The sequence below is a fragment of the Acanthisitta chloris genome, unplaced genomic scaffold (genome assembly GCF_000695815.1).
Source record: "Acanthisitta chloris isolate BGI_N310 unplaced genomic scaffold, ASM69581v1 scaffold3587, whole genome shotgun sequence".
NCBI classification, from domain to species: domain Eukaryota; kingdom Metazoa; phylum Chordata; class Aves; order Passeriformes; family Acanthisittidae; genus Acanthisitta; species Acanthisitta chloris.
In genome coordinates, this window is record NW_008684134.1 from 10,505 (window position 1) to 22,512 (window position 12,008).

General features: G+C 40.5%; 1 protein-coding gene across 1 annotated transcript in view; it reads right to left on the bottom strand.

Moving 5' to 3' along the window:
- Positions 1 to 794: 794 nt before the first annotated feature.
- Positions 795 to 12,008, bottom strand: part of XYLB (xylulokinase homolog (H. influenzae)) — a gene marked incomplete at its 5' end in the record, with an annotated part of 85,152 nt that continues 73,938 nt past the window's right edge. Inside the window, 3 exons of the mRNA XM_009079195.1 lie at positions 795 to 1,073; positions 8,799 to 8,893; positions 11,174 to 11,261. Coding sequence (XP_009077443.1) covers positions 990 to 1,073; positions 8,799 to 8,893; positions 11,174 to 11,261 — 267 coding nt within the window. The remainder of the gene's footprint in view (positions 1,074 to 8,798; positions 8,894 to 11,173; positions 11,262 to 12,008) is intronic.

Below are 12,008 nucleotides of genomic sequence, written 5' to 3' on the forward strand. Positions count from 1 at the left end.
AAGTAATCTGGACTAAAACATTTGAAGAGTAGCAGCAGAGCAAGACAGTCACTAGTTCTGCTCGAGATCTCCCAGCAAGAAATGGATTATTGGCTGTGTTAGGAAAAAAAGTGACCTTCCTGCCCTGTTGGGAGCAGAGCACAACACAAAGAATTTCACAATCATGACACCTGGAAAGGAAAACAGAATCACCCCAAACTGGTGTGCAGATGAACTGACTCTGCAGAAAGGAGAAGTGTGAACCTTCCCATGTTTTTTCCCTTATTTTCTTTTTTAGAAAACTGATTCAAGTGAAACATTGTGCAATGGTGTCTGTATCACATAAGACCTTTGTGCTTTCCACAATCTATGAAACCCAACTATATGATGTTCTATCACACAACAGACTTTCCATAGTGTCATGTAACAAGAATTCCCCTTCTCAGAGGATCCCAGGGAGTCTAAAGACTTTAATCAGCCTTCTCCACATATTAAAAAAAGATGGGATTAAGTCAGTGTGCTTATGCTTTCTGTTGGTTTCATGTAGGCAAAGATATAAACATAGACAAGTTACAGACAAACGGAAAGATAGTTTCAAAAGACTTAAGCAGGAGAAATTGTGGGATTAAGATACTGTGCTAGACAGGTATGCAGAGGCTGGCATGCCAAACACATGGAATCAAAGCTGACAAGAGATGGGTAGAGTGACTCATATATACAAAGGACTTGACTTTGTCATCCAGCTTTTCCAAAACAGCAAGCACAATCTGAAAAGTACCTAAGAAAAATTGAAACCACAAACACACAGACCAATATGATGCTTTTTTTAATCAGGTTTTCAATCACAATTTAATTTTTCCCACCAACACACTCAAACACAGACATTTAAAAATTATGTGTCTACAAAGAGGAACAAAAATGATTTAAAGAACTCCAGTAAATTCTAAGCAAATCTGTTCTGATCTTCTCCTTGGGAGTCCAGTCAGACGACATATAAATTTTGTTTGCTTCTATTTTGCAAGACAAGAAGAGGCTGAGTTGCAGATAACCTTCTGTTCAAGCTCAGCATATCTTCTCAGAAGTGGACGATAGAGCTAAAAAGGAAAGAGAAATAAATATGTCTTGGCTGAAAAAATAGATTTTTAAATCACACTGCAGTGAAAAAACATCTTCAGACCTGAAAAAGCAGCATCTCCACAGGTACTATAAGGTTTGGGGGATTTTTTCCCTAATTTGCTCAAGAAAATGCTGCAGAGTTTTCCTTCTTCAAATGTCACAGTCTTCTACCATTACCTTTACAGCTTAATTTTATGACATGCACAGGTTGCTCTTATTGTGACTGTGTTCTTGCTATAAGCAGAAGTCATTACTTCCAGAGGAAGCAGCTCAGCTAAAGTCACCTCTCCTAGTGTGACATGCCCCCTCAGTAATAGCTGTCCTAATCACCCAGGCAGAACTCCTGTCCTTGCCTCCCTCCACTACCCCAGAATGGATCACTACCTCTGTCCCCTCCTCCTCTGCCTCGCACATCAGCACACTGCCACCCTCCAGCACAGGCAAACTCCACCCTGAGACAGGTCCTCCTTGGCCAATATACTGACCAAGGTCTTCTAAAATACACTGCACACTCCTCCTCCCACCCCTCTCATACTCCTGTATCTGTCAAGCTTTTTCTCTCCTTCCCATTTTTTCACAGACATAACTTTTCCCATCCATGATCTGCTCCTGGCCAGGTTCCTCACTCCCTGAGCCCCCAGGCCCGGGGGGACAAATGGAGATCCAACTTCAATCCACTAACTATCTGATTAGCTTCTTTTTTATTTCCTTAACTACAATTCTCCAGGATTTTTTTCGATCCATAAAAAGAAGAATCAAGGCTCAAAAGTACTCAAAACTCCAGATTAAAACACACCCTATGCTTTTGCGTATGGATGAGATCCATGACATAGCAGAAACCCTGAACAAATCTCTACTGCTGGCTCCAACCAAAAACTGTACTTCATCTAGATCCTGGAGACACACCTTCTTCATTATCTCCTCTCTCTAGTTTTAACTGTGCACCTAATAAAATCAGTAGTTTGACAAGCCATACCAGGACAGCTTTGCTCATTTGCTGGCACAAGCAGAAACAAGAGACTGCCAGGAGCCAGTGTAGGGTCTGATACAGGCTTGAGCTGCCCTTAGGAGGATGCCATAAGCTCACATCCCTGCCACAATGAATCCTAGGGGCTGACAGTCTAGTCTCCAAGCCCTCTGCACTGATGTTACTCATATTCAGAGCAGCCTCAGTCCTGGCTCCAGGATCAGAGGGGTTATAGAGCCGTAATGAATCATACCCAGTCAACTGAATTACTGTCCTCATCAGTAAGTGAGATCTAGCATTTAAATGCATTTTATCCTTTTCTGGATAAGATCCACAGTCAACAACTGTGTATGTACATGCATGAAAAATTCAGGAGGAAAAATGTTTCAGGCAGAAACCATGAGGATGTAGGAAAAAACAGGATTGTTCTTATCTATGTCCAGTGCTGCAGTAGCCTCAGTGTCTGTAACAGTCACACTTTACCAGATGAACAAATCCCCATCACACAGTTTTCTCATCTAGGAAATCAAAAAAGGAGTGGTTTTTTGTCTTTTAATTGATGGCAAAATATCTGCTTCTGTGTTTGCCTCTTCCTGAATGACCATTTCAGTCTTACCAGTCAAGCCTGGATTTCTCTCTTCATTCCCATTTCCACCTTCAACAATGACAGGTGGAAGTGACTTAATGGACACATTCTGCAGAAGGAGCCTGTTTTGATCAACTCCTCCTTTTTACAAACCAGATGTTATAGAAGTTAAAATACATTTCCACAACAGATTAAATATATGAAGGGGAAAAAGAGAAGGAGCATCTACAGCAAGTGGAAAGAGACTATGTCTGTTAGCCAAGGTATCATCAGGACAGTTTTTAAACCCATCTCAGAGTGACTGAGTCTTACAGTGCCTTTCACTGATTCAGAGAGACCCACTCACTCCTGCCTCTGCAACAGACTCGTTCAGAGACCCTGGGCAAGTCATTTAACATGTATGTGCCCCAACTCCTCTTCTCCACAGAACAGTGATATTGAGATCCATGGAGATTTATGCAGATTTATGGGGTTAGAAAATAAAATGCACCACTATTATGAAATGTCACATTACTCAGCATGGTATATTTAACTAACTACATGAGGGCCTTGGGGGCTCAGAGAATTTCATAGATATATATTCTTTTCATGTTCCCAAAGAATATTATTGCTCCCATTTCTGCCAAATATGCACATCAGAGTAAACAAAACATTGAGCAGGCAACTATGGCTATACTGGGAGTATCAGTATGTCAAACAAAACCAGCTCCTCTATTCACTGAAGCATCTATAATAATGACTGGCTATTTCTTACTTTGCTATTCTGTAAATTTGATAAACCCTAAGCGTTTCTTTGCAAAGGTTCAGCACAACAGAGCTGCATTGGTAAGTGAGCTCAGGCACTGAGAAAGCATTCTCCATATTACTTACCCATCAGTATTTTTACAAAATACACACAAGACATTTACCAGAAGGCTGGGAAATATTGTTGTTAATACATCACTCTAAATTAAAATGTGTCAAAATAAATGAACAACCACATTTACTAATACAGTTTCTTTGCCTGTTTATTGGACTTAAGCACTTAGCTTGCTAATTGAGAAAATTCAGGCATTTGCAATAAGCTTCTCAGCCATTAGTGTAAATGAATGCTGCATTATGGACCACCTAAAAAAATGCAAACAAAAAATTGAGAATATTTCTTGCACTCTATTCCTGTTTATTGGGGTAAAAAGCAGCAGAGCTCAGCTCAGATGGATAAGCAAAGTCTTAAATTCCTCCTCCTCAGGGAATTTGGCCATAATACTTATCATGGCTGATAAGTGCAGCAGTACTACAAAGCTTTTCACGAGCAGTATTTTACAGGCCAGCTTGACACCAGCTGAAGTTTAGGGCCAAAGCAGTGCTGCTCCCATGAAGCACAGAGAAGAAAAGCCAAATGGCACTGACTGAGAACATGGCCTGAGTGCACAGTCTGTGTGCACTGTGTCTCTGCCTGTTCAGAGTTGTGAAAGATGCTTCACCACATCTGTCACGACTGAAGTGTCTCCACAGAACCTTGGGCAACTCCTCCTATGCAGTTCCAGAAGCCTTTTTCCTGAAGCAATGATATAGATGTATTTTTATCATTGAGGTCCAAAGGGAATAAAGGACTCTCAATGATGCATAAAAACCTAAGAACATAAATTCCCTCTCTGACATGGCCTCAAATCTAATCTATCAAACCTTGATATTTAACAAAAGTAATTACATGTATCACAACATGAACCTTATTATTGTCCATAATTTAATTGTCCTTGCTATATTAAGGCCCTTTCTCCAGCTTATCTCTATAGCATACCCAACAACATCAGCAGTACTCTGATTGCTTCATTTACAAACCCTGAACTTCTCTCCTGGGACAATTTGGTCACACACTGACAGTCCCACAACTAACTAAAGAAAATGCTAATGACAAATAGCACATTATAGCAGAGAATATCTTAACCCACTCTCTCTGAAAAATGCATTCATACAAATGTTCCCTTGTTCTCTAGTCCAAATCAAATGTATCACCCTCGTACCATATGTCACCACAGTATCACCCTATGTACTCAATAGGGCTTTTACTGTTTATGTTATCCCTGCCATCCTCTAAAAGCAAAACCAGCTACAAATTATTACTACCAGTGACAATCCACATGGATCCTTCTATCTCCTGCAACGCTCCGTTAGCCAATCATTGGAGCAATTCAAAACTCACAAATTACAAAGATGATGCTGATGATTATCTAATTTTAATCTACCCAAGTACATTTAATCTACCCTGAATAGATTAAAATTAATCAGTCTCTCACAAACACTTGTTAGTTTTGATAGGTTCCTTTTTTTTTAAACTAAACTCAAGTTTCTCAGAGATTTCCTTAAGAAGAAAAGAGTAGTTTTATTTTTCAAATCATAGCAGTTGTTCACTTTTCTTAACACAGAAAGAATACTCAGGAAGCAGAAAGAATACAACAGTGTTCTAAAATATTCTGAAGACTTCTCCAAGGAACCACATCTCAAAGAGTTACTTCATTTTACTTCAGTTATCCATTCTGCAAACCTATCTTAATCAGTTTAATAGGTTAAAAAAATTACTGGCTACATAAATCACCTTAATCAAACTCCCATCAATACTGATTATATTTTTGTGGTTGTATTATTATTACCTACTTTGCACAAAATTACCAACCTAAACCAATTCTAGAAAACAATCTCCCCCCTCCAAAATCTAACTCAACAAAATATATTTATTTTAAATCAATAAATAGGTCATTATAACCTTCCTGGGTAATAGGGTCACTACTATAAATCCACCTATTTACAGGACAATTCACCAAAGTCAAGAAAATCTGTTAGGTTTACATTTTCCCTTCTTGAAGTTTTGCAGGATGAATACATCTCAGCAGAGTCAATAATGCTATCAAAAATCACACATCCAGAGGCAGTGAGCTGTGCTGTGCCTTCTCCCTGCAAAACCCCACAGGACAATATCACAACCAATCTGACACTACATCATAGGCACACAGCTTGTAAAAACACAAGTGACCAAATCCCACATAATCTTGTTCTCTCTCTTTTTTATTTTTTTTTTTGCTTAATTAACCAACTAGCCAACCATCTCTGTTTTAAGAGATTATTAAAATAGAGCTGAATTCTAATGCTGGAATAATAGATTCTTTCTCACTATTAACATATATTTATTGGTCTAGAATCTTCTGGTTATTTTTGTCATGCTTTGTGGTTCTGATTAATCTTTCTCCTTGGGGGAGAGAGGAGGCCCCAAAGAGCTGAGATGACTCTTTCATTTTTGCTATTCTGAAAATAGGGAAGAAGGATTCATCAGGCTAACCAACAGATGATTGACTTGAGCTAGCCTGGCTGAGTAAGTGGCCAAGGACTATCACCACAGTGGCTACCACCAGAACACCTTATGACCCATTTGGGTATGGACAGAATTAGAAACAAGCTCAAATGAGCACCCACAGCCTACAAAAATACTGGGAAATCAGGTTCAACTAAGAGACTTAGGGTCACAGCCACAGAGAGGGATTTATCCTCTTTGAAATGGTCTCTTCAAGGCAGGATGGTCTGGAACAGGATAAAGCCACATTTTTGCCAGACAAGTTGGAACTAACTACTAATTCATCACTCATCACAAGCTCTCTGTTCCCCATCTTGTGACTTTATTCTATTTTACCTGCCCATCAGTTTAATTGAACCAGAAGAGCTGCTTTGTGTGCCCTGCCCTTACTTTTTGAAATCACATTCATTATCACAAATGATCCCTCAGCAGTCAAAGAAACACTTTTTGCATTTTTGGTTCCTGGAAACCCCTACTGCGTGCATAAGCCTTGGCAATGAAGAAGCAGCTACATCAAACTGTCCCATTTGACCTCTGTCTATAGGAGGTTTTCCTCTCTGCAATGATCTAACACATGTTGTCTCCAACCTATACCAGGAAGAAAGGATGAAACCAGAGCAGATTGCTGTGTTATGACCTGTTTTTTCTCCACCCTGCCAAGATCTAGCTGTAGCCGTCCAAAAAATGTAAAGAAGTGGTCCGGGGAATTTCACATTGGTGAGCCAGACTCTTTCAGAAGAGCTCCTCAGCAAGACAGAACTTAACCTCGGGATGACTTTGAAGTTTATAAAAAGAACCATCATTTAAGTGAAAGGCTCTAACCTCAACAGAATGAAATTGGATGGACAGGGAGATGCAGCTCTGTAAAAAAACAGAATCAAACTGACTCATTGCATTATGAATTTTTACTGCACTGTTCATGCTAACACACTGTATTACTGACAGGCCCTCTGGCTTTCTGCAGTTTCACAGCCATGAAACTAGCCAGGGAATCCACTATCAACTGCAAAATTATAAGACAGGAAGAAAAGATAAATGGTGTGGAATGTGTAATTGCAAGAAGCTGCTTTTAATGAAATGAAGCTGGAAAGCTAAGCTAAAGAACAGGAATGGTTATTCCTTCACATGCTGTTTGGCCACTACCTTCCCTATCATTCATTCCTATCTACTGGGGCAATAATTCACTGCTGTACATCATTTAAAACCAATAAAAAGATGTGCTATGAGAACCAGGTCTAACCATGTGGAAAAGGAGAAGAAAAGTATTGAGAGTGAGATAATTAACTCTTTTCGCTTCCAGGCTATTTTATGCAGAGAGTGAAATAGAAGGAGGTAGGTGAATTCCCCAGTGATCTTTCCAGTCAGGTTTGTTTGGCCCCTGCAGGGGTACAAGGTGCTTGCAAGGCCCCTGTGAGTGACAGCTGTATTCCCTGCCCTTGAGTTTTGCAGCTGAAGCAGCACCAGGGGGTCAGAAGAAGGTCTCTGAGCACTCCCCACCTCCACCCAAGCCAGCCTGGCAGCTTTTCAGCAGAAAGCATTTTGGGGGTGAGCAGGGCAGCAATGTGAAGTTGAATCAGACACCAGGGATGTGCCTCTGAAGTGTGTTCCCTGCAGAGAGCTTCAGCTGCATCACACACGGCACAGGCCATTGCTGTTAATTATTTTATCTTTTAAAATGAGGGGGGAAGGTTGAGTAAATGAGATCAGATCAATCAAGTTTAAATTATTCAATGTCTTAATATTTCTGAAGGGGACTTCTATTCGATTACTGAGCTCCTCCATCTCAGTTAATAATTAAATAATACGCTGGCAGGCACAATGCAGCATGATCATTTCTATTATTACTCATGATGATATCTGGTGCTCCACTACACATGTAGCTAGGAGTTAGTAGTTTTGGCAGATCATTAATTTCCCAGTTTAAATAAAAGCTTTAAAACCTTGTTGCCTGTAGTTAGGGCACATCCAAATCTCATAAATGGTAGAGCGTGTTGATGCAAAAAAGGGGTTTGCACAGCTGAAGACAGTTAGATTCACCTTTGTTATTTAAACTTCTGTTCTCTAGGAATATTGCTATATTGCATTGTTTATTTATTACTGCACATTTCATTCCAGAAGCTGTTGTAAACTAAAGCCTTTGGCACCTGATAGTGAGAGGTGCAGGGCTGCACTAGAGAACCTGAGACAATGATTCCTTCCTTGGTTTTACAAGGGTTGGAATCACATAGTTAGCAACAACTATCTTTATGTTTTTATCAACATGAGCCATAAAGCACAAGCTTCACCTTCAGACGTGCTGAAATTCACAGGATGGGCACAGTACCAAAGACCTACTGAATCCTCCCAGCTGGCATGTTTTCCAAGTGGGAGCTACAAGTGAAGATATACAATTGCTGACCACTGTTTACAATCAGACAGGAAGGATTTTTAGGGATGTTTTCCAAGAGGCCAGAAAACACCATCCCCACCCTTTTTTCCATGCTGCCTTCTGCAAACAAGACTGTTTTGTCAAGATTATCAGCTATAACCTGACTGGCCTGTATCCAAATTCAACCTATTATATAACTTTTTCTGTCCCTTCAGGAACAGATTTAGCTCTCTGACCACACCCTGTTAGGAAAAATCCAATCTCACAGACATGGATGGAGTGATCAGACTGTTGCATCATTACAAAGATCTCCCAAAACCAACTCTGTCTTTACAATAAGAAATAAGAATTGTGTAACCAAGTGTTTCTTAAATTAATCTACTTTACTACAAGAAACTACTACATTTTGAAGCAGACAGGAAATGAAAAGAAAAATGGTATTCCCAAACTTGCTCACCTCCTCAGCCCCAGCAGTGGGTGTAACAGCCAATCTAGGCTCTGGTGCTAATTTCACAACATCAGCCAAAGACACATTCCTCTCAGCTACAAGTCCTGCAATAAGAACCACAATCCTGATCAATGCAAAAAAACACAATGAGGGATGTGCCTTGACTCCCCGGCAAATTAATACATTATATTGATCTTCTCTGGTCAGGTCAGCATTCAGGAGTGAAGGATAAATGGCAGAGGATCTTACATTCCTATGTGCTAGCCTGGGAAGTGGGGACTCTGTGATTGAGTTTTTGCCAATCACTCAATTCAAACTCTGGGGAATAGCTAAGCAGCAAAAATGCTACTCAACAATATCAGTAATTATTTATGGTTACAACAATACAGTAAACAGCAGTGAAAATATGTGGAAGCAAGGGATTCAAGGACAAAATGTGACTAAACATGAAAGAAAAGTGAAAACACTTTCAAGAAAATATGCTACAAATGGTTAAATATATTTATATATACAGAAGCAGAATAATAGAGGAGTTCTGCTACTACAGCATTTTGCTTTGTGAGTGAATCACAGCATTTCAGGAGCTCTTTGTACACCTGCTAAGTACCCCAGGCTAACTGTGGAACACCCCACTTGCAGATGTACACTGTAGCAATATTAGAGAGCCCTTGCCATCAGTATTTAGTTTATATTAGCAAGCCTTCACTTTTCCTCAGTTCCTTTGGCTGGCCAACAGTGAGTCAGCCGAAAGCATCAATCAAAAGTGCCATTCAGAAGCACACACAGCAAGCCCCTGGGGCTTGGCTGGCAGAGGACCTGAGCTGAGGAGTCCCTCCATCAGCATGGCATCTGAAATCTTCACTCAAACGGTCTGTCAGCCAAGCCTCCACATTTCATATGCCAAACTGGCAGAGGGAATACACATCTCCCCTACATACAAAATATCTGCACAAACTTTAATGATGGCTCCACGTTTCACATGCATTCCCAGACAAGGAATTTGCCTGCAGCATTAGGTGCTGGGAAGCTTCTGCTGGCTTCTGAAGCAGTAGGCAAAGTTTGAGTATGGAGAAAACCAGTCTGGAAACTTTTTCTCCAAGGTGGAAAAATGGTTCCATTGCGGCTTCAAACATATAGCTAATCCAACAGTGCTGTTTCCACTGTCCTGAAAAGTGCACTTTGCCTGATGGAACCCTTGTGCCTTTTCTGAAGTACAAAGAAGAGCATGCTGTGTGCATCAAACACACAGACTCAGGTTTTGGCTGGGCAATTTTCTGTGCTGTTTTCAAATGCAAGAGAGTGTGTAGACGTCAAATCCTATAATGTGACAGCAGAATTTGCTTCTAAAATTAAAACTTGGCTGATTTCTTCTGATGGCTGATGTTATCCTTTCCACACTTGTTGCAATTCCATGATCTCACATGAACTTGTACTGAAGTTGTCCACATCTTAAGGTTCAAATCCTAAAGCTTCTAATCAGAAAAACTGAGGCTAACAAAAGTTGGTCTAAGTAAGGGCTTCAGAATTTGATATACATTCCTTGATTTGTTTAGCTGCAAGATACTACAAACTGTTTTAAAATACATGAATAAAATTTCATGCCTGGGATTTAGGTCTTAAATAGCTGATGGCCAACCCTTGACACACACCTCCATGCATTAATAGATATAAGTTAATTAACACTTTAAATCTGGGGCTTGGGCTGTTGCATTACAGTGAGTGATGTAGTACAGCAAACAAAATGACTGGTCAGCCTAGCCGTATCCCAAGATTTATGCTTTTACAAGAGAAAGTGCATGGAGCCCAGGACACCTTATATATATCCTTCAACTTGATGTTTAAAAGCTGGAAGATAAATATAGGTTTAATAACATTTCCTTAGCCATCAGTATTACTGGTCCTGTTGTCCCTGCCCTCACTGATCTGCTTTGCTAGGATCAACCTTTTGTTTGGTTTGACCATTTCAGCAATGCAGTTTACAATCCAGTCCACAAACTGGGGCAGCAGGCTACACCAGCACCTTCAGTTGGCTGCATTCTTCCATGGAGGTCCTAACTCAACACATTAAGGTCCTAGACCTTCCTTGGACAGTATCAACACTTTCCAGGTCCATCTGACTTGGAATTATAATGTAAATGTTATACTTTCCAGGCCCTATCCCTTGGTTGAGAAGCAGCCACCTGACTTGGAATTATAATGTAAATGTTATTCTTGGGCCTAATCCAAGTGTACTAAGAGCAAATAACCCTCTTTGACCTGAGTGACCTTCCAGTCAGATGCACACAGCTTTACTCTCCCCTCATTTTCCGTAGTGTTAATCCTAAGTATTAACCAACTGAAATTAAATGCCCAGACCACTCTCAAGCATCTCCTTGCAGCCTTACCATGAATTGCTCTGTAAGCACTTCCTAAACAAGCAGAGTTGGCGGTATCGATGGTGTACACCGGCGCGTTGAACACATCAGACAGGACCTGAGAAGTAGCAAAGCATCAGTTACACAAGTCCATGAAAGACAAGGGATAAGCAATCCCCTATGACTGCTGAGGAAAACAAGCAACTATCATATGCCCCAGCCAAGCACTTAGGAACTCACAGAAAGAAGCACCACAGGCAGCAATGAGTCCTGAACTTGTCACACAACAAGGTGTCCACAGAAAGAAGCACCATGGGCAGCAATGTGTCCTGAACTTGTCACACAACAAGGTGTTGGTAAATTTGAGCTAGAGAGGTAACTGCAGCCAGGAAATTAAGTCCCATTTCTCTCCCAAGCACTTGATTACAAGTTCAGAGGAGCCTGGGCTCAAGCTTCATCTCCTTCAAAATCCCACACGAGCAGCCTGTGCTAAAGATTCACTTCAGGATAAGGAGATGTTCTCAGGAACCCACAACTGCAGCTTGTTTTCTTCCACCACATTTATGGCTGATTCAAGTGGGAAGGAAGGAGAGAAGAACTAGTCATGACTCCTCAGCTCTCAGCTTGGATAAAAATAAAGATCCAGCAATATGAAGGCATGCTAGGCCTGTCTTCTTCATCTCCACCATTCCCATCATATTAGGATTAGCAGGAAGAATGACACAGGAGCTGGTTACACAGTCTCTATGTTTACCAGCAATTTTCCTGTATTTGAGGGAAGCTTAGCTATGAAGATATATTGAGACACTTCTCTGCTTGGCCTGAGCAAGACAAATAAAATTTTACAAGCAAAGAATTTGTTATG